This window comes from Aquarana catesbeiana, linkage group LG03 (assembly GCF_042186555.1).
Source record: "Aquarana catesbeiana isolate 2022-GZ linkage group LG03, ASM4218655v1, whole genome shotgun sequence".
NCBI lineage: Eukaryota > Metazoa > Chordata > Amphibia > Anura > Ranidae > Aquarana > Aquarana catesbeiana.
The window spans coordinates 622,785,269-622,809,400 of NC_133326.1; the positions used below are offsets into that span (position 1 = coordinate 622,785,269).

General features: G+C 42.6%; 1 protein-coding gene across 3 annotated transcripts in view; it reads right to left on the reverse strand.

The window, feature by feature from the left end:
- PLEKHA2 (pleckstrin homology domain containing A2) overlaps positions 1–24,132 on the reverse strand; it is a 195,392-nt gene that overhangs the window by 99,135 nt on the left and 72,125 nt on the right. For all 3 annotated transcript variants that reach the window (XM_073622353.1, XM_073622352.1, XM_073622354.1), the window contains exon 4: positions 9,335–9,383. In XM_073622353.1, coding sequence (XP_073478454.1) covers positions 9,335–9,383 — 49 coding nt within the window. The remainder of the gene's footprint in view (positions 1–9,334; positions 9,384–24,132) is intronic.

The window sequence follows — 24,132 nt, forward strand, 5'->3', positions numbered from 1 at the left end:
CAAAGCAAGGACTTAACGTGATACACATTCAGCAAAGTCATTTTAGCATATACAGCTACAGAAAGGCTTTTTAATATCAAGAACATGTAGAAAAGTGATAAAGTGCAGCAGTGGAGAATTTGAGCAAAATGGCACCTTAGAAATTAGAAGAATTTAGGTTCAAAGTTCAAACCAAACCAGGGTCCGTTCTACATGAAGAACAAAAGTTCTCCTACAGCATTTCCTTCCATGGGGCAAAAACATTTATAAGGTAGCTTATATCTACTTAAACAGGCCCAAAAGTATTCGAAAAAAGTCAACGCTGGAGTCCATATATTACACAGAGTTTATTTATTAAAAATCAAGTGGTCCAGTTTACAGCAGAAAGCTAATGTGTTTTGGCTTAAAAGCCTTACTTGAAAAGTGTAAACCAATAAAAAAAATCAGGCAAATCCACAGAAATAGACCTTAGCTTACCTGTATATTCTTTCATAATTCATAAAATCAAAAAACAAGTGGAATTTCCTAAACTGTGAGCTCCCGTAAACCAACTGAAAGCTGGAATTAGGTTTGCATTGGCAGGACCTCCTCTGTAAACCAATGGCTAGGAGAAGGAAGTACTTATGTTAACTGGTCTTTACCACTTTTGTGATGCTCTGTTTCAGGGGTCTCCAAAATTTTCAAACAAAGGGACCGTTTTCTGTCCTTCAGGCTTTAAGGGGGCCGGATTGTGGCCATTTGGGGTAGAAAATGTTCCAGTCCCAGCATCATTGAGGGTAAACATGGCCTCAATGTTAGTGATCAAAAGGAGGAGGAGTAGTGCCCCATTACTGATATCAGTGAAAGAAATAGTGCTCAATTGTTGATGTCAGTGGGAGGAATAGTATTTCATATCATATGGAAGAAATAGTGCCCCAAGGCCTGGATAAAGGCTAGCAAAAGGCAGCAGTTTGGAGACCCCTACTCACGTCCTGTTTGGCTATGGGACAGGAAGTGAAGGGAAATCTCCATAATGGAACACATATAGCAAAAAAAACCTCACAAAAAATCAACCCTCCCTTGCTGTATCCAAAATGAAAAAAAAAGGTTTTCCTATAGTTCTACTTTAACTTAACAAGTTAGGATCACTTTCATATTGAAAGCTCTACTGGTTTTAGCCACTAATGGGAACAATTAGACATGTAACAAAAATGCCATAAAAAATGATAATGCTGTTTAAATTATAAGGTGATCTATTTTGAATTATGAAGTGTCCATCAACTGAATTGGTTTGGTGGGCTCCTTTTGCATATACATCATCAGTCTTATGGAAATGCATGGCTTGGCATAAAAAGATACCGTATTAGTCTTTTAGGACTTCACCTAGAAATTGTTAATACTGGCCCTTAACATCAGATGGCAAGTGGATATGCAGGTACAATCTGACCGACAAGAATTCTATATATAAACCTGCAAACTTGCCTATTCTGCATGTTTAGACTGGAGGGAGGAGAGAAAGAGGACATCCCCAATGCAAGCTCATCTCAGGGGGAAAAAAATAGCAATCATCTGAAAAATCTGTTTATCCTTCAATTAAAGTTTGGCTAGTGGACATTTGCAGAAGTTACATACAATCAGTTTCTGACCCAAACATAACTTGAAGGAGTAGATAACAATTCTCTCAGTTTTTTGGGCACCATAAAAGAAACATCTCATGGCATAACTATAGGAATTATTGTTGCTGATTTTGAAAGTATATACTACAAGGGGGAGCATTGAAAATTCTTGGTATACTCCAATTCCACAACAGGTATTCAAATGAAAATATATATATATATATATATATATATATATATATATATATATATATATATATATATATATATTATTTATTATTATTTATGGATGTGGCTAGGTCACATTTAAGTGTTACACAGCAAATAGACTTCCATGATTGTAGGACCTCTCCACTCTGGACTGTCTGTTATTACTTGGTGAGCGATTGTCTTGGAACAAAGTATGTGCATATAAATGTGATGGTGAACCTTGGCACCCCAGGTGTTTTGGAACTACATTTCCCATGATGCTCATGCACTCTGTAGTGTAGTTGAGCATCATGGGGAATGTAGTTCCAAAACATCTGGGCTGCCAAGGTTCACCATCACTGCCATATAAGCTGTTGTGAAATACATACATGTGCCTGTTCTCAGTTGGTCCAAACACAATATTTCCCGCGCACACATTCATGGGAATGGCTGTAGTAATGGTGGGTGCTGTAATAACTACTAGCTGGAAACCATCAGGGTGAAGAAATGTCACCAGCACATCAAGGATTCCTCAGAAGGGTCCAAAGCTTTATTCACATGGTCACATGGTACACATACGGCAATGTTTCAGAGACACGTAGGGCCCCTTCATCAGGCAAGCGATGGAGGGGCCCTGAGTGGCTCAGAAACATTGCCGTATGTGTACCATGTGACCATGTGTGATTTCTAGGCAGGACAATAATTGCCAGGATTTGGAAAATGACTTTAGGTCAGTCTGCCCCCATTATTGCCTACATTCACCTAAAGTGAAAAACAATTCCCAAATGCTTAATCCTAAATGCTTAAGACAGCAATGATGGGCACAGTAAGGCTACATTGATTGGCACAGTGAGGCGGAAATGATTGGCACAGTAAGGCGGCAATGATGGGCACAGTAAGGCTACATTGATTGGCACGGTAAGGTGGCAATGATTGGCACAGTGAGGCGGCAATGATGGGCACAGTGAGGCTACATTGATTGGTACGGTGAGGTGGCAATGAGGGGCACAGTAAGGCTGCAATGATGGGCATGGTGAGGCGGCAATGATGGACATAGTAAGGCTGCAATGATGGGCATGGTGAGGTGGCAATGATGGGCACAATAAGGCTGCAATGATGGGCATGGTGATGTAAGGAGGTTAGGAGGGGCTTTCTGGGGCCCTGATGTAAGTGGGGGATCTCTGGGGACCCTGATGTAAGTGGGGGATCCGCACTCAGATATGTAACGATTATATATATATATATATATATATATATATATACACACACACACACACACGCATATATTATATACATGTCTGTTCTATATTGTTGTACTTATTCTTTGACTGTTTTGTTTAAAGGAGGGAGGATTGTATTGGGAGCACTGAAGTGTCAGATGTGACTGTGTGGCAATGGTAAACGGTTTACATAGCTCACGGCATCACGGGTCAGGTAGAGGGCCCCTTAGCAGAATTTTGCTTAGGGCCCCAGGGAGGTCAGGATCAGCACTGCCTAGCGCAGTATAGTAGAATGGATAAAGAATATAAATAATCACAAAGAGTAACAAGAACATATCTTCCCTCTTACACATTGACATATAAATTGCACTAGTATCACACTAGTAACACTGTGGAGGAGGGGGAAGTAGACACAGTATGTGGGTTCTTCACTAATAAAGGTTTAGTGTATTTTGCATCATGATGGCCACAGACTTCAGAGTGAGGTCAGATATGTGGGTTTGATCCAACTGCCAAATTATGATTTTGTAGAAAGGTTTTTCTATAAAAGTACAATCCAGAAAATGTAACTGCGCAGGTGAGAATAGTAAATAATCAAAAACAGCAGCTGGCAATCAGACAACAGGACATTTGTGTAAAATACAGAGAAAAACAAAGAACTGCTACGCTATGTGAGTGAAACTGCAAAAATAAAGATAAATATATAACAGTGACCAGTCCATGTTGGTTTTATTAAAAAGGTTACTACAAATTACACGAGTCCAACAAAATATGGATAAAAAATTCCTGGTTTAAAACAATCTGCAGATCACAATCAAACTAGCGTGGTGTGATTGAGCATAAACTCCACCCTACTAGTTTCGTCATACATGACGTCATCGAGGGTGTGGAGCTCATCTCGAAACCCACACTATATATCAAGTGCATGGTGTAAAGAGCACAGCTGATCCAGTGCACTAATCATCTCTTTACTATGACCGACATTGATTTAAGGTGAATGACCCAACCTTATTATAATGAAATGGGTTGGTCCACATAAAGGAAATCCAAACCACGTACAAAAAATGGCCGCTCGTAGTATCTATTAGATGGCCAAGCCTCATTCCCAAAATAACACGGGCACCTCTTTCGTGGAATTTTTTATCCAGGTTTTGTTGGACTTGTAGAATTTTATAGTAACGTTTTCAATAAAACCATCTTGGTTTTACACTATGTAGCAACTTTTTTTCCTTTTTTATACCATATCCGTGAGAGAGAAGGAGAGGGAGTAACCAGTGCGGTTGGTATCAACATCAACCTGCTTACATCCAGTGGATGGAGCCCTTGTGACGTGTGAATCCATGTCTTACTAGACTCCTAAAATGTGGAGTCTAGTTATCCGGTAAGGGCATATCCTTTTCCTATCACAATGGGAATTTTGGGTGTATAATCGTCCATCATCCTTGATATACGACTGCAAGGATTCCTTCACATTAATTGTTTGGACTAATCACTGTTATATATTTATCTTTATATTTGCAATTTCACTCACACAGTGCGGCAATTCTTTGTTTATTTTTTTTTCTATAAATGTGCATGCTCAGATTACCTGATAGTGCATGTCTATGTCAATTTGTAGAAAATATCACCCTCAGCCTCTAGTTCTCCAAACATTGGTCAGCTGGGGGAGTATGGACGGCATTTATGACCTACTGTGGGTTGGACTGTTTAACAAACGTTTCATACAGCCTTGAAGGACACTCTAGGGTTGTGTGCCTCTGTTATTTGCCTGTTTTCATGGTGGCATTAGAAGATGGAAGTGAAGCTGTAATCAGTTTTAACTTGTACTACAGGATTCCTGCTACTACTTTAATAAACTAAAAAAGACTCCTCTGTACCCCCTCTCTGATTTAGTTTCACTTTGTTACTGGGACTAACTATAAGCAGAGCCAAAGTCTGCAAATACTCATTTCATATACAGGAACGCAATGCTTGGGAGTTCCCTCACTTGTGCCAACATTTGATGTGCCGAGGTGTGTTCTGTTCCCACCAGGAAGGTTTCACTGTATAGAGCCAATCATGAGCAGCTAAGGCATTCCCTGCTCAACAAGCCGCACCTATACAAGGGGCATGTATATGTGTGCCTACAGAGCATGCAGAGCAAGGAATGCCTCGGCTGCTTATGACTGGCCTAGTGCAGTGACAACACTACTATACAAACATACGTTAGCTTGAGTGACCAGCACAGGATGATGTAACTCCTGCATATGCCCATGACATTTAATGCATCTAAGCACCGAGGTGTGCCAAGAATGTACACTGAACTGTGCATGCATTGCTCAGTGTGCATTCCAAAGGAGATTGTGACCCAGCAGGTAAGTTTGTGCCCTCTGCCCACACCTAAATGCCAGAGCATCATGCACAGGGAATAAACAAACACTGACAACTGACAACCGCCAGTCCAGTGAAACAGGCCATCCACCAAAGCAATATTATTGAAGCATGGAATGTTGGTGAATCCTAGCCACAATATCAGAGAAAGTCAGGTCCCCTTAACAAAGAGAGGCACACTGAAGGGGCTTTTCTGGCTAAAAAAAGTAATAGTGCTTATCCTTATGGTGTCAGTCTAAAGCCTCATACACACGGTTCAATTGTTGGCAGGGTATTGTCTGTTGACAGACTGTTGTCCTAAAATCTTACCGATAGTACGCTCCTTTTGACAATTGTTGTCCAATTTTCCGCCAAAAAATGTTGGATGACAGGCTAGTACATTTTCGGCGGACAGCGGTTTGACATCAGATTTTCATTTGGGCAGTACACAAATCCATCACACAAAAGTCAAAAGTACAAACACGCATGCTCGGAATCAATGCTCACCAAACACAAAATTAGCAGAAGGGGCCCAAAGGGTGGCGCTCAAGAGCTGAAATTCCTTGTAGTATGTCACTACGTTCGTGTTTGTGGCACAACAATTGTGTACCGTTAGTATGTAAGACAAGATCCAGGCACACGCCCTTTTGACAAAAATCAGACACTTGGTTGGCCAACAATCGTACCATGTGTACGAGGCTTTAGGCATGTCTTTATCAAAAGTGCTTTACTTCCCCTCTGGGTGATCTATGTACATTGCAGGGATTTTAACAAACATTGTTGTAGATTCCTACTTTTTGTTATTCTAAAGAAATCCCTATGTGTTCCTTTGTGCCCCTGTGCTGAGTGAGTTTAATGGGAGGGGTTTCATAATTATCAACCAGCAGCTGTAGAGCTCTAATAAGGAAAACTGCTGGGTCTGCATTCCTATTGGGAGTATCTTGCCAAAAATAAATTTTTTGTTGCAGGGGATGCCAAAAATCTGACTTGTATCTTAGTACAGACTTCTGAGAAAATAAGTGAGCCAACCAAACAAGCAGGAAATGATGTTTCTGGGGGGCGTTCTGTACACATTGTGTGTACAGAACATCTCCAGGTAGCCACATTGCATTGCATTTTACAGAAAATTACATAGCTGCAGATTGAAAAGGAAAGGTAATGTTTAATAACATTTAATTACAATATGACTTGTGTCGCAATTGTATATGGTGTATTATTGTTTTGTTTTTTTAATTGCTATTTTTTCCCCCATGAAAGTGGAGTTACCCTTTAAGTTGACAGAATATTTAGTATGACTGACTTAAATGTCTTGAGTATTTCAGAAAATCACTGTAACTGACACCAAATTCCACATCTTAGCTTTCTAATGCCCCGTACACACGGTCGGACTTTGTTCGGACATTCCGACAAAAAAAACCTAGGATTTTTTCCGACGGATGTTGGCTCAAACTTGTCTTGCATACACACGGTCACACAAAGTTGTCGGAAAATCCGATCGTTCTGAACGCGGTGACGTAAAACACGTACGTCGGGACTATAAACGGGGCAGTGGCCAATAGCTTTCATCTCTTTATTTATTCTGAGCATGCGTGGCACTTTGTCCGTCGGATTTGTGTACACACGATCGGAATTTCCGACAACGGATTTTGTTGTCGGAAAATTTTATATCCTGCTCTCAAACTTTGTGTGTCGGAAAATCCGATGGAAAATGTCCGATGGAGCCCACACATGGTCGGAATTTCCGACAACACGCTCCGATCGGACATTTTCCATCGGAAAATCCGACCGTGTGTACGGGGCATTAGAGTTGCCATGGGCACATGCCTATACAGAAGGGTGAAAAAATAGATCATGAGATGAAGACATGATAAAGTATAATTAAAGGCAAAACGTTTTTTTTTTTTTCTAGTTTTACAGTGGAGATGGAATAGAACACCTATCAGGTTTTTACTGTTGTCTGTGCCCCCATTATGGAGATTCCCCCTCTGCATTTGTCCTGTTTAGGGTAATACTGAAAGTAAAAGAAAATTCCAAATTTGGGGTTGTCTCCAAATAACGTAATAGAGGGGAAAACTTCCAATGGGACGCTAGTTCTGGTTTGGCTATGGAACAGGAAGTGAAGGTGAATATTCCCAATGGGACACAAAATGAAAACTAATTTTGCCTATAGTTCTACTTTAATGAATACTGGAGTCTGGTCTCTATATTACCCTACCTGAATACACTAAGCCTTCATAACTGGGAGTGAAAATAAACAAAAGATCAATGCTACTGCCTGTTCTCCTCCTGCAACATATAATCTTCTCCATAACTACAGGTGCACTTTTTAAAGTAAACCTGCAATAATAGAAATATGTATGCTGGCAGTGATGACCTCCTTTCAAAATGGTATCTGCCTGGCTGTGAGGGTGACCCTCTTTCTGTATTACTTTTAAACACTTAAAAGGCCAAAAGTCCTTATGTATTTGAAGTAAATGACCTAAAGAGATCTTGCTGTCAGACCATTCATTTTACCAAAAATCGTCCCCCAGGATTATATGTGCATTTAATATATTTTATGTGTGTTATTTACCATAAAAGCCTCTCTTTTATAAACATCCAAAAGTCCTGAGACTGCTGCTGGGTGCCGCCATCTTGGATTTGATGTCAGCAGCCCCTGTAGACTCAGAGCTGTCAGTCAAGTGGCACCCCATAGCAGCATTTCTCAACCTTTTTAACAGTGAGGAACCCCTAAAATAACTTTTTGGGCTCAGGGAACCCTTGCTAATAAATATTATATCTACAACTCACAGGACATTAATGTGAATGGTAAGTTGTGGCCGAAAGAATAAGTAATAGAATAATGGATGTGGTGTGCTTGTGGCGTATTTGACACAGAGGGCTATTCTATAAAGAAAAAGTATATGCAATAATATTAATAATGAGATGAAACAAATTAAATTAATGAACAAAAAGAAATGCAGGCTGTGAAAACTGTAGTGCTTCCTCACACTGGTGGTCTGAAGGAAAAGTGCCCCTTACATGGATGGTCAGTGATTTGCCAATTTACATTGGTGGTGAGTGGTTTGTCCATTCGATTGGTGGTCAGTAGAGATGGGCCCCTTAAGATGGGTGAGTGAAGGGCTTCCTTACATTGGTAGTCAGTGGGAAAAATGCTCATTACATTGGTGGTCAGTTAAACATTGGTGTCACTGGTAAGTTATCTGAGAGGCAAAAATTGATCACTGCTCAAGGAACCCCTAAAAACCTTGCAGGAATGGAACCAAAAATGTACAGTAATTAGCATTTCAATGAGGGGAGGAAATGAGGAACCAGGGGAAGTACAATATAACTAGGATAAACTTCAGCTTTAAGTGATACCCTATCTTGGCTATCCTAAGTTATTAAAAATGCAAGCATTTGGGACCCCTTATGTCCCTTTTTCAGGCTTTATACAATTTACAATAATACAACTGTATAAAGCCTGAAGAAGGGATCTTAGAGGTCACCAAAGCTTGTGGAGTTCTGCTTTAAACTTCACACTTTCTGCATGGAGGAAGTGAAGGATCTATGCCCCCATTCCCCCAGAGCTACCCGGTTCCCCACTCATAACCCTATCAGTGCTGCTGTTGTTGTGCCACCACCATTGCTCAGGGATGCAGCCTGGCCTGGGGTCCCTTTGCGATCCTTTAAGTTTCAGTACCGGGGAACGACACATCACTTTCTGAATCTCAACAAAGGTTCCTTGTTGCAGCTCAGTGTTTTATGGGGGGGGGGGGGTTCTGAGTGAGCCAACGAGCAGCGGTGGTGGACTGGGGGGGGGGGGGGGGTCATAATATGAAGAGGGTTTCCTCTTTCTGCCTGACAGTGGAAAACCTCATTAACGCCTACCAGCTCCTCTGTCTTATCTCATGGTAATATTTTACAACATTTAGAGGAGAAGTTGAGAAGATAAAGCAAGCAGAGATAAAGCCAAGGTATAAAGGTGCTGGTTTTAAAGTGAAATCAAGAACATTTCCTCACCAAAACAAAATGTCATCTTTGCTTTTTGTTTCACAGCAGCAGTGCCAACCTGACGGGAAACAAGATGGGTTATTAAATCAATACCAATTAGAGAATGTGACATTTAACCATGCAATAAAATGAAGGAAGGTTCATTTATATATGTGTTAGAGAATTATTTAAAGAGACAAGGTAATCTTTATTTGTTCACTACACACCCACAGACTATGACTCAGCACTAAGCTTTAATAGAGGCGGTATGTCGTGTGATAACCTTATCTACAGCCAAATACACAAACACTTAAATCAACATATGGAAGTCAAATTCATGGGACCTGGAAGATAGGAAATTGTCAGTTACCTATAGCAACTAATAAGATCTCAGCAAACATCATTTTAACACAAACTAGCCCCCACACCCTGCATTCGAGAATCCTCCAGGGTCTGCATTTAGAATATCTCATGCCTAAACTTTTTTTTTCATTTTAGATAGAAAAGGGAATGGATTTACCCCCTGTGAAGTTACCATAAATTCGGCCATAGATGGATCGAAACTTGGCCGGTTGAGCAGGTACTGTTGGGCAGGCTGGTTGTACAGAAGTTGATCTGTCCATTGACTTCTGTACAACCAACCTATTGGGAAATGTTTGCTTGATCAGTGCCACCAGCTATAGTCAGAATACAACAGCTCTGAGGGAGGGATTCCCCCATCTACCTTGAATGTTGTGGATGGGAGAATTTTCTTTCGTTCAACCTGCTGTTTTCCTTCAAAACTTGTTTGGCTGTACCTGTGCATCACAGGAGTGCAGTTCGTTCTGCACTCCTGTGACCCATTTTCAGCAGAGAGTGAGCTGAAGCCTGCTGTTGGCTGATGTCACAGTGACAGTCCAGGCTCGGGCAAGAGCACGACAACAAAGTCGGGATCCGCCCACATGCCTACACTGAGCCTGAGCTCCCCTTCACAGCCCAGCGCTCAAGTCACCGCTCTCTGCTTAGGGAGCCCTGAGAACAGAGCGACTGGCAGTGTTTGATTTCTCAGTCTTAGAGCCAACGGGGGACAGATGCAGCAATAGACAGATGCTGCATCCAGCTAGGTGAGTATGACTCTGCAAAAAACAAACAAAACCCATACTTCTCTTTTAATGAAAAAAAACAAACGGATTCCACCATCCACACAATCAACTTCTGTTGATTGGGAATGGCCACATGTGGATCGAAAGTCAGCTAGTCCCTGTTGAACTGGTTGAATTTTGATCCATCTATGGCCAGCTTTAATCTCTACAAATCGAGAGGAATACTCTCTTAGACAGCTGTCACGGGTATAAGTGTCCCCATTGGAAAATTTCCCCTCTCTCTGTCTTCTGGTGACAGCATGAAATGTGAAATTATGTCAAATGAATAAGTATGTCTGTAACTTTGTCATGAAGTTTACTGACACTGCAGCTGACATTTTAGGACAAAAAGACTAAAGTTAGAAGATGGAAGTAATGTGGAATAAGTGGACGGGAAGTTAGTCTTGTGATGTAAGCTTTCTCTCCCCACTGCCCCACCTTCATCTAAAAATGGAACGCCAGCCAATAAACTTTTCCCCCAGTTTCGGACAGCACAGGGAACAGCTAAAGCTGACCTTGGACTAAAAGAGCACATTTGTTTCAAGCTTTTCCCACATTCTAAAATGCTGCAGTTAAAAAAAAAAAAAGAAGGAAAAAGAATCCATGAGGATTCCAACCAACTTTCCCTCATACCAAATAAAAAAAGAAAACTAAAAAAAAAAATATTTATTGAGTACCAAATAATTTCTTTATAAAAAGGTAACAAACACCTAAAAAAGAAAAGTGCTATACCTGTATATAAAACATACTTCAAGATTCCAATATAGGGCTCATAACAACATCTTCTATAGCTGCAAGGACATTGTTATTCTTGCTAAATAAATACACATTTACAGATGTATATCAAAGGTATTAAACTCAAGATTCCTCAACGCAATTGATGGACAATTCCACTTCTTCAGGAAGAATATTAAAGAGTATTAATTTATCATGTCATATGTTAACATTTTCAATCAAAGGCTACAAGCTGTGTGTCTGCACCATCAACAGGTTTATGAAGTGGAAGGGGGACCCCAGGAGCTACTAAGGTGGGTATCCAGGAACATCGCTGTCAGAAACCATGAATCAGACTGAGACAGAAGTACAGTTAAATCACACTTGTTTAATAATAATAAAAAAAGGTAAACAGAGTAAACGTAGTCAAAACATAGCCAGAGTCCAGGAACCGGAACGGATAGCCAGACAAGCCAAAACGTCAGGGAGCCAGAGAACAGCGTAGTAGAACAGCTAGCAGGATCTGAAGCCAGAAGGAATGTCAGCCAAGCAAGTCTTTAACAGGAACACAGGAGAGCGTCTCTAGAGATGTGACTAAGGCAAAGGCAGAAACCATCTGGAATGGACGGCTTAAGTAGGCAGCACCGACGAGCAGGATCATCAACAGGTGAGTCACTGTAGAGAGATAGGAGTTGACAATTAGCCTACAGCTGAGCGGCCAGCTCAGAGAGGGAAGGGCTGGGCGCAGCCCTGACAGTACCCCCTCCTCAACGACCCCTCCCCCTCAGAGGACCACCAGGCTTGAGGGGAAATTGCCTATAGAAAACACAGAGGAGGACAGGGGCATGTAAGTCCGAGGATGGGACCCAAGAGCTTTCCGCCAGACCGTACCCTTTCCAATGCACCAGGCACTGTATGCGCCCACGGTACCTATGGTAGTCCACAATGGATTGTACTTCATACTCCTCATGGTTCTCAACCTGAACAGGGTGAGGACATGGCAGCGAGGTGGTAAAGTGGTTGCAGACCAAAGGTTTTAATAAGGAGACATGAAATACATTTGAGATGAGCATATTAGAAGGAAAGTCTAATGCATAAACCACTGGGTTAATCCTGCAAAGAATATGAAAAGGCCTAATAAACCGAGGTGCGAACTTCAGAGAGGGAACACGAAGTCGGAGGTTGCAAGATGACAGCCAGACCCTCTTCCCAACCTGGTAGGAAGGCACAGGCAGGCGTCTTCGGTCAGCATGGAGTATGTACCTATCATTAGCATGTCGCAAAGCCTCCTGGACTTGTGCCCAAGTGGAACGAAGACCACGGAGATGCTCCTCTAATGCAGGAATACTCTGCAGAACAAAAGAGTCAGGCAACATGGAAGGTTGGAAACCATAGTTCGCCATAAACGGGGACAATCTGTAAGCAGAATTCAAGGCACTATTGTGAGCAAGCTCTGCCCAAGATATGAGGTCTAAACAGTTATTATGATGGTCAGAAATATAGCAACATAGGAATGTCTCCAAGGACTGATTGGCTCGTTCTGCAGCCCCATTAGACTGCGGGTATTACGCAGAGGAGAAAGCAAGCTGAATTCCCATCTGTGCACAAATAGCTCATCAGAACCAGGACACAAACTGACTTCCACTGGCCGAGACAATCACCTTGGGTAGCCCATGTAAGCAAAAGATCTCCTGAGCAAAAATGGAAGCCAGTTCCTTAGAAGTGGGCAACTTCTTAAGTGGAATACAATGAGACATTTTAGAGAACCAGTCAACCACCATAAGGATAACTGTGTTGTCCTGGGAGTTGGGTAACTCCACAATGAAATCCATAGACAGGTGGGTCCAGGGCCTCTCTCCATTGGGTATGGGTTGTAGGGGATCCACTGGAAGGTGTCGTGGAGTCTTACTCTGAGCACACACGGAACAGGCAGCGGTTACATCAGCACGTAGACTAGGCCACCAGAATTGTTGGGAAATGGCCAAAAGAGTTGATTCTTCCCAGGGTGGCCAGCAGCTTTGGGAGAATGGTAAGTCTGGAGCATGGCAGTACAGAGACAAAGCAGCGGTCACAAGGTTTCTCAGGAGGAGCATAGACCTGAGCAGCAAGAATTTTGTCACCCAAAGGAGAAGTGAGACTTGTGCGAACCGTAGCCAGAATACGATCAGGAGGAAACACAGGAACCGGAACTGACTCCATCTTGGAAGTGGAGACAAGAATGTGAGATTCTTATGATCAGTAAGATTGAGAACCAGCACAGTGGTACCTTCGAGGAGATGTCTCCATTCTTTCAGGGCTAAAATGATCGCTAACAGCTCTGTCACCAATCTCGTAATTGCTCTCCGCAGGTGACAATTTCTTGGAAAAGTAGCCACAAGGATGCATAGCGCTCTCATAGGTACCCTGTTGAGACAGAAGGGCGCCAACTCCAGTCTCAAAAGCATCAACCTCAAGGATAAAAGGTATCGTAGGATCAGGATGTGCCAACACAGGAGCAGAAACAAAGGCAGCCTTGAGACTCTCAAAGGCCATAATGGACTCCGGAGACCAACTCTGTGGGTTACCGTCCTTTCTGGTCATATCAGTCAGGGGCTTGACCAGAGAGGAGAAGTTACAAATGAACTTCCGATAATAGTTGGCAAAGCCAAGAAAATGCTGCAGAGGACGTAATCCCACGGGTCGGGCCACTGTAGGACTGCTGAAAGTTTCTCTGGGTCCATCGAAAAACCAGCAGTGGAAATGACCCAGGAATTTAACCTGTTCACGATGGAATTCGCACTTCTCCAATTTACAATAGAGATTGTTCTCTCTTAGTTTCTGAAGCACACGACTGACATTTGTGTGGTGGCTCTCCAGGGACTTGGAAAATATGAGGATATCGTCAAGATAAACCACCACACATAACTGCAACAAATCTTGGAGGACACCGTTAATAAATTCCTGGAAAACTGCCGTGGTGTTACAAAGGCCAAAATGCATTACGAGGTACTCATAATGGCCTGTTCTGGTATTAAACGCAGTTTTCCACTTGTCACCCTCCTTAATCCTTCACGAGATTGTATGCCCCTCTTAAGTCAAGCTTCATGAAAACCATTGCTCCCTTGAGGCGGTCAAATAACTCCGTAATCAACACAATCGGATAGGCATTCTTAATGATGAAACAATTGAGACCCCTATAATCAATACAAGGTCTCAGTTCACCACTCTTCCTCTTCACAAAGAAGAAACCAGCACCAGCAGGAGACGAGGATTTGCTTATGAAACCTCGAGAAAGTGCGTCTGCAACATACTCCTCCATGGCCTTATTCTCCAAGACCGACAAAGGGAAAAACCCAGCCACGAGGGGGTATGGCACCAGATTGAAGGTCAATTGCGCAATCATACAACCAGTGTGGAGGCAAAGTACCGGCTTGACCTTTGTCAAAAATATCGCTAAAATGGAGCCAATCAAAAGAGGGGTTGTGCCTCTGTAACCAAGGATAACCAATAACCAGCGGAAACTTAGGTGAGGAAATAACTTGGAATTGGATTATCTCATAGTGAAGAGCCCCTACGGCCATGGACAATGGAACAGTCTCATGAGTCACATGTGCAGACTGTAGAGGTCTCCCATTGAGAGCCTCAATGGCAAGTGGAGTGTCACGCAGCTGCAGCGGAATCGAGTGCTTCGATACAAAGGCAGCATCAATGAACAGGCCTGCAGCCCCAGAGTTGATTAGAGCCTGTATCTTGACGAACAATTCAGCCGAAGAAAGGGTAACCGAAACCAGGGGCTTATCCTTCTGGATAACTGGGGACAAAACAACGCCACCTAAGGTCTGTCCGCGACAGGACCTCAAGGTTCAGGTGTTCCCTGGACGGGTAGGACAAGACTTCAAAAAAAGTGACCTGCCTGGCCACAATAAAAGCACAATCTCTCCCTCCTCCTAAAGGTTCACTCATCCGCAGAGAGACGCGTGAAACCCAAGTGCATGGGTTCACCTTTACTGACCAACTCGGTATCAAGAGGCATGGGAGGGGAGGGAGGCAAGGGTGGGACTGCAAAGCTCGGAGACAAATGTACAGGAGGCTTCCGCAAGCGCTCCTTAAAAGAGAGTCTTTCTCTGAGTCTGGCGTCAATGAGGATAACAAATGTGATCAACTTCTCCAGCTCAGTGGGTATATCTCGGGCTGCTATCTCATCCTTGATGGTATCTGAGAGACCATGATAAAAAGCAGCCACGAGGGCCTCATTGTTCCAAGCAACCTCCGCTGCCAGAGTACAGAATTCAATGGCGTAATCGGTAACAGTTCTCATACTCTGTTTGATGGACATGAGGCCCTTTTAAAAGAAGCCACACGCTCAGGGTAACTCAAGACAACAGGTTTTTGCGTCTTCCATAGAGGGTTTGCTCAGGCCAAGGCTCTTTAAGAAAGCAAAGACATCACAAAACCTACTTTGCTCCTGTCTGTGGGAAACGCCTGGGGAAGCATCTCAAAGTATATCTCAACCTGGTTGAGAAATGTTCTGCTTTGGACTGGATCGCCTCCAAATGGCTAGGGAAGTGGAGCGGAACCAGACATACCTCTATTAGAGGTAATACTCGAGGCGGGTGCCTGCACAGATACTGGAGCAGCAGCAGGGACAGCCTGCAACACAGGTTGTACCGGAGCAGCCACAGTGGGAGATTCCAGGTGAGTCGTGTGACTCAGGAGCGTTTGTAACACCATGACAAACTGATCTATGCGGCGATCCTACTCATCCAACCTGGAAAAAATATTACCAACAAGTGGATTGACTGCATCTTCTGAATTCATGGCCTTTGCCTACTGTCAGAAACCATGAATCAGACTGAGACAGAAGTACAGTTAAATCACATTTGTTTAATAATAATAAAAAAGGGTAAATAGAGCAAACGTAGTCAAAACATAGCCAGCATTCAGGAACCGGAACAGATAGTCAGACAAGCCAAAACGTCAGGGAGCCAGAGAACAGCGTAGTAGAACAGCAAGCAGTATCTGGAGCCAGAAGGAATGCCAGCCAAGCAATCTTTAACAGGAACACAGGAGAGCGTCTCTAGAGATGTGACCAAGGCGAAGATCATCTGGACTGGACGGCTTAAGTAGGCAGGACCGACGAGCAGGATCATTAACAAGTGAGTCATTGTGGAGAGATAGGAGCTGGCAATTAGCTGACAGATGAGCGCCCTGCTCAGAGAAGGAAGGGCTGGGCCCAGACCTGACAATCGCATAGAAGTACCCATGTGGATATTGATTATTTTTTGATGCTATAAGTACAGAAGCCACCAGATCTCACATTTCTCTCACTAAGTATGTAATTAAGTAATTCCAGGCATGGGTATTTTTTACGTAAATTACACTGGTCCAGTTTGGATCAATGTAACAATGCATATTCCTGGAAGTTGGAAATCACTGAAGAAGACTTTGCCACTCCAGTGATCATCCAGAACATGTTTTGCATTTTCTGATTGAATACAAAGCAGTCTCTGATTGGATGAGTTGGAGAGGCGGGGCAGTGACGTCTTTACCGGATTACTTGCTACGGTTTCTAATACTTTTTGTTAAGTGCCTTGCACTTCTTATGGTGTCATGATCACTGGGATAGGCCGTGAAGATCATAAGCTGGTGACACAATAAAAAATATTCTGAAATCTTGGTTCCTAATTTCTAAGATCATTCATATCAGTATTTAGACGGGTTTATGTAAAATCCCTTAAAAAGCCCAACTCCAGACAAACGTATATCATGGGGAGGCTTTCCCTCATTTTCTGTTCTGGTGGTACCTCCTTAGGGTGTGCAGATGTCACTGAGTCAGGTAGGCACAGATAACAAAACAAAAATTGCCTGAAGCTCTAACCCTTCCTCATGTTACTAAAATGTGTCTTTGCCTGCGTTCCCATTGGAGAGATTTCCCATCACTTTCTGTCCAGACAAGAAGTTAGGGAAAATCTTCCCAAAAGGCAATAGAAACATGACAGGCACTGCACCTTCCCCACTCTATATACTGTAGTATCCAAAACAATTGAGTACTGTCCACAATACTTTTTTATTTGCACCAACATCCAATTTTTCAGGACAAGCTTTAGGGATGTGCCCCCTTCTTCAAGGTCTAAGCAGCACTGCTTAGACCTTGAAGGAGATGACACACCCTGAAAACTTGCCTGGAAAAATTAGATGTTAGTGCATAAAAAGGAATCAAGGACAGTACTCAATTGTTTCTGTTGCAAGTGCACTAATACGGCTATAATCACCTGTAGTATCTAATAGTAGTTGGTCATATTCAACTGAACATGTTCTGTAACGTTAAAGACATTTAACACTTTATCCAAGCCACTTCTTCAGTTCTAATGAGTGTTAGGAATATACAGTACTTCTGCATTTATACCCTGCAAGAGTAGCTTCCCCACCTTATCCAAAAAAAGAAACTCAAAACTTTTGGATGATGTTGGGCATAAAATAAGCAGATCATACACATACCAGTACACAACTTTTTTTTAACCTGCATCGGATTAAGAAACTATTATTATATTACAAAATATATTATAATATATTATATTACAAATCTATTATTATTTGTATGGTTAGATGAATACTCAGAGCAACAGGGATTCAGGAACATTTTTATAAGGTACCTCTGCTTCTCCTTTACGTACATCTGTTATATTATACACTTTATATTTCACAAGCTGATCTTTGTCATACCTCTGGTATGGGTTAACAGCAGCATGTAGCTGGCCATATAGATGACTTCATAGTAATTTCCCTCATCCTAGGAAACCAAGTATATATTGTATCCTAATAGCCATAAGCATTGTACGATTGTTAATAGCCCAAAGCATTTCCTTGATTTCTAAACCAGTGTTTGCTTTTAGAATGACAATTAAATTGCCATACATTTGCAAATTATACTCTTGTTTGAATATATATAATACATAATGCCAGTGAGCAACATGTTGTATTAACTGACAAAGCCCCCTAATATAAAGGCATAAATAATGTCTAAGTAATACAAGTGCTAACATGTTCTGGGCTTATTTCCCAATTCAGACATGCTTGCTCATACACTCTCACTTCCTCATACAGACTTCCTCTTCTTGTGGCTTACAGCATTTTCTTGTGCCTGCTCGGATGGCTTGATGATCTGTCCAGCTCATGGTTTTCCCCTCTGCTATCAGCAGGCTCAGGAGTATTGTCCTTGTAGAAAATCCCACTGTGAAGTACCCAAGTGATCACAGATAAACTAGAAGATAGTACTTGGTATAGAACGATGATTAATGCCTTCCAGGATTTCTCCATTGTCACGTGAATATTACTAGTCTGTGTATTTCTGACACTTAGTAAGGGATTCATCCATACTTTTAGACTTATACAGTAAAAATGGGCAAGCAAGGGAACGAAGTGCTATACCAACATCGACAAATCAAGGTCTTACTTAGGGCCTGTTCACATCAGGTGCAGTAGGACTGCATTGGGCGGTTATTTCAGCACTGCCCCAACACAAGACAATGCAAAACACCTTGGGGGTTATTCACTACAACTGGAGCACTCAGAATCTCATACAGCTGTGTATGGCAGCCAATTAGCTTCAAACTTCAGCTTGTTGAGTTAAACCTTGACAATAAAACCTGGAAGCCGATTGGTTACTATGCAGAGCTGCACCAGATTTTGCACACTCAAGTTTTATTAAATCTCCCTCCTTGTCTCCTACCTGTCTGGTTCATGAGTGTGGTTACCAGAGTACAGCAGCAGCCTGTCATTGATTTGTACAGACAGCTGCACACAAAAAACTGTACTCTTGGGTGCAGAAATATACAATTCTATTGACAATGTGTGGTCCTCTGCAGCCGCATGAATGAGCCCTTAGGCCAGCCATACACGGTTTGAATCTCAGCCAGTCCACTAGGAACCGGCCGAGATTCAAACCATTAATCGGCAGGCTGAATGTACTGTAGTGCCCTGGAGTTTAGTCAGGGAGCTCCTCACCAAATTCCCTGTCAGGATTAGCTACTGTAGATAGTTGTTAGAGATCCATTGATTTCTCCCTAAGTTTGGCCATGTTGTACTTTTTCTCTTCTGCCACTAGGTGGACGGGCACTTGGTGGCATTTGATGTGAGAAGGACATTTCAAGGTCAAGTTATGGGTATATGGGATATCTCCTGCTGGGAGAACCTATATATTCGGGTGGAGTCAGGTGATCTCTGTTCTGTGCCACCCGGACTGCCATCTGGGTGGACATGTGTCATCTGCCCTGGGCTGCTAGGCCAGAGATTGGGCCTATCACGGGGGCATCTGGCTGCCAGGCTGTGTGAGGGCCTATCCAGAAGTAAGAGGGCAGTGCAGAGTTGGAACTGCGGCTTGCAGTCCAACCAAAAGTGACAGTTCTGCCGGCCGGAGAACCTGTCATGGTCAGAGGTAGAAGGGAAGCTGTCGTCACTAAGGGACCGACCACCTTTACCAGGGACCACAGTGAGTAACTGAAGCAAGTACCAGAGCAGCATTCTCACTGAACGGGCACGATGGAGAATCGGGTAACTTCAGGCGGTGTCCAAGTCAGGGACCCAACCAGCGGAGGTGACACTTGCAGAGCAGCCTTGTGTGTCAAGCCAGGGACCGAGCCGATCAGCAGGGGTGAAGCTTGAAAGGTATCTGGAGTGCCAAGATAGGGACTGAGCAGGGAAGAATGGGTGACACTTGAGGGAGATACCACCGCAAAAGCCTTGAGGAGCTCACGGGGTTCAGAGTCAGTGAATCAGAGAGTCCAGTGAGAGACTAGGAGCTCAAGGGGCTGAAGAGCTACACATGAATATTGTGGTGAAGCTCAGAGAACTGTTGAACTTTGTGTTAGGAACTGTTTGATACTGTTGCCATAGAAGACAGCAAAACTGCACGTGCAGAAGTGGCACCTTGCTGGCCCTTTCCCTGTACGGTTGTGTTCCTATTGAGGACCCAGCTACATTTATACATGTGTTCTGGGAATGTCCAGTCATTCAGCTTTTTTGGATAGATGTGTATCCAAATGCATTCGCTCAGTTGTGACTGTTTCTGTGCCATTATCTATTGCTGTCTGTATACTGGGTCTTGTTCATGTTCATCTGCTGGTCATATCTAGGGCCATGAAAACTTTGCTGGGCTTGCTATTATTCTATGCGCTCAAATGTATACTAAACTGGAAGTCCCCTCAGGCCCCTAGTGTTGGTTTCTGGAAGTCCATAGTTAATAATGTGGTGCCACTTTATAGTTATATTTATGAGTCTAGGGGATATTCCAATAAATTCTCCAAGTCTGGGACATTTGTACCAAATCTAGAGAGACGGTAGCTTCTATCACCACGCTCTCCTAAAAAATCTCTGTATTACTTTCTAAAACTAGATGTGGACCTTTTCAGAGTGCTGGGGGACCAGTTCCTCCAGGTTATTACTAATCTGTACCTTCAGCGAAACACATTTGTTTGTGCCCTCGGGCATTGGTTGTCATATTATTGTATTTTGTGCTACATGCTATATTGTGTTGTGTTTTTTTCTTTTTTTTCTTTCTCTAAGCCTGGGTATGCTTAATAGGCTTTGTTTTGTATAACTACACCTTTTGAATTCAATAAAAAAGAATTTACAAAAAAAAAAAATGGTTACAACCAGCCTGCCGGATTCGCTTCTAATTATCCCAAGCAGCTGCTATAGTTCTCCTGGTGGGGACGGCTTCCCCCACCTGCCCTCGCCCCCTGATGGGAGAAGACAATTTCTCGGCAGGAGGGATTTCCCTGTCAGCACTGTCTAGGGCTGCCTTACAGTAGAACACTACCAACCTTCACTACACACTTCCTTTTCTAACGCTGTTTTCTCCATAACTGCAAGTGCCCTGTATTGTATACAAATCATCAGGGGGATTCAGCAATTAACTAACAAATTTACTTAGCAAACATGAATCCTATGAGGAGGAGTGTTGATTAAGTTGCTAAGAGTTGCCTGACTGCTTAAAACTATGCTCCAGGCAGATCTAAATTTAAAAAAAGCCCTGTAATCCAATTATGCATTCATTTATTTCATCATTAAATACATTTGTAGTTAAAGTTTTTATAAGTGGGGTGGCTGTGGGTGCTTCTTCTTACCCTTGTCACCCCGCAGACCCAAGGGTTTTCTGTCAATTTTCTCAGATGCACCTAGTTGCCTCAACAAATTGTTCTCTCTGTCTTATAAATTGGATAGAATTAGCATGGTTATTGATTTAACTCCATCTTTCTAATGGGATTTGATGTTTCTTGTTGTACTTCATGACATGAATACTTTCATCACATAATATGTTGATCAATGTGGACCGTTTTGCTATGTCTCGCACTTGAAATTCATGTACCTGTTGTTCCCTTCTATCTTACTTTTTGGAATGTAGGCTACATTTGTACTTACTAAACTTCTAATAAAAATGTATTGAAATAGAAAGTTTTTATAAGTGCCTGGATAGGTCTCAATATTGGCCTCCAGTAATCGCTGAGGCCCCATTTACACTTGAGCGTTTTGTAGCTTGTAGCGCAAAGCTCAAAAACACTCAGCCAGCAAAAACCTATTGCTTTCAATAGCCCTTGTTCACATCTAAATGTCCAGATAAGCCCGAAGCAAAAAAAAAAAAAAAATAGGCGAAGGGTGGGCATGACTAGGTAGCAGAGAAAACAGGCAGGTATAGGGTATAGGGTTGAACATTATGGAGACAGGAAGTTACACACCGGCATTGTTGGGCTTCAATTCCAGGAAGGGTTTTGGCATGGAAGAGGTGGGATCAGGACCATCCCAGGCAGTTGGAGCTCGGTGGACGAAAAAGAAGTTTCCCACCCTCCCTCCCAGTTGCTAAGTTCGGGTCTGCATATGTCGTAGTGGCCTGGTGGTTGGGATCTTTGGAGGCCTTCTAAATTAACAGCGATATGGCATAGCGGGAAACCATCTATGGTATAGGGTCTTTTGTAAAATTCCAGATAACAGAGGTTTAACTGGGCATTTGGGATATGGAGGTATCTGCGTAGAATGTAGGGAGTTGGGATTGTCCCCGAGTCGGTGTGTTGTGGCTGGGGACCTGTATGTGGTTATGCAGATACAAAAACAAAATTGGTGGGAGGAGCGTTTACATCTGTTTACCATAGTCATGTTGCTTGTAGCAAAATGCCTGTCGCTCAAAAAAGTACATGAGCTACTTTTCTAGCATCTTTTCAAGCATTTTCTTGTGCGTTTCCTGCTCAAACGGCAGCTCTCTGCCCCTTTTTCAGCAGTACTCCACACCTTTTAGTTCAAAGTTGCCTAAAAAAAAGCCTGACAAAAGCTGCAAAAACATGTAATTTCCTCCAAAAAAACGATTGAAAACGTGACGCTTAGGTGTGAATGTAGCTTCATACAGCAAATCTCACATTGGAAAAGGAACGGCTTGTAGTATGAGCCAGTTAGTCTCCTCTGCATTGCTTGGTGCAACACTAATCCAGGAAGCTTGCTGACTTGAGGAGGGAGCAAAGTGAGCAGAATAATGACCTTATCAGTATGCTGATACTCCTCCTCTAATGAAATGTCCAGGGAGGGAGGGGGGTGGTGGTTTTAATGACCAAGCTTTATTACATACCTTCCGTGGAAAAAAGAGAGCTGGCCAATCTGGCTACCTGGCTAATACAAATCTTTAAGCCAGTAGCTGTCACTGGCTTGGTGCTATGGTTAGTCTGCCTTGTTATTGCACAAGGAGCATCGGTAATTATACCAGACTTACATTGTGGGGAAACCCCTCATACACCTTATTGTTGACACGTACACAGGGGCTGGCTCTTTTTTTGGATATGGTTGCATATGTTTGCCACTGAAACCATTTGAGTTTATGGTGTGAAAGCCATTTAGTGCAGGTTCCAAAAGATAAAAATCAATTGGGCACATTTCACTAACTTGGTAGATGCATGCCGATGAAAGCCATTTAGTGTAGACACCAGAAGACGAAAATCCATTGGTGTTTTGTCGATGGCACAGAAAAAAAAAACCCAGAAAGTGCACTGAAATGCCCAGTGTGTACATAGCCTGTGTGTATTAATGCTCATTTACATAAAGCTCCAACAAAGACTCCTTTCACACAGGTGTTCCATCAGTCCATTTTTAGACCCTGATTAGATAATCAAAAACCAACTGCAATTTATCCCTATGGGCGGCCCAATGTAAATGGATGTGCGTCAGTTTACATTTGGACCTGTTCAGTTTTGTCGTACCAAATGCAATAAGATTGCGTACAGGTCCGATTTTGCAAACCTGAATGGAACGGATGTAAACGAATATAAACAGACGCACATCCATTTACATCCAGCTGCCCATGAAGATTATATGGGTCCGTTTTTCCACCATCACAACAAACAGAACATAATCATAACAGGCCTGGATGTCTGTGTTAATTCTGATTAAACTCAGCTGGGGATTTGTCTATAGATCCTCTGCTGAGACAACATGAAGGATATTGTGTGAAAGGGGCCAAAGTGTAGTATCGTTTGTTTTGTGATAAAGCCTAATTGTAGTTTCACATATCTTTATCTCTTCATAGTTTTCAACCCTGCATATTTTTGTGACCAATTTTTATTTTAAAATGATTTAATATACCTTTTTCTTGGTAAAAATCTTGCTTCTTGACCCTCTCTCCAGTGCTCTGTGCTGGCATAGCTGAGTAACAACTAAACCCCTTGGCACAAATCTCCTAAAGCTGGCCATAGTTTGAAGACAGCCATGAGCGGTTCCAAGCTGGTTCCTGCTGAACCGGTCGAGATTTGAACCATGTCTGGGCAGGCTGAATGCACCCAAAGTTGATTGATCGGTCAACGTGAGTACATCCAGCCTTTTGGTTTTTATTTATTATTGCTAGCGGCTGTTATAACAGCAATCACAGTGTTCTCCTGGTGGGAAGTGCACACAATAGTGTGCACATGGAAGCATGGGCATGACCACCACAGATTTTGGCGCCTAGCGGACTATTTAGACACAAGGCTTGCGTGGGATCAT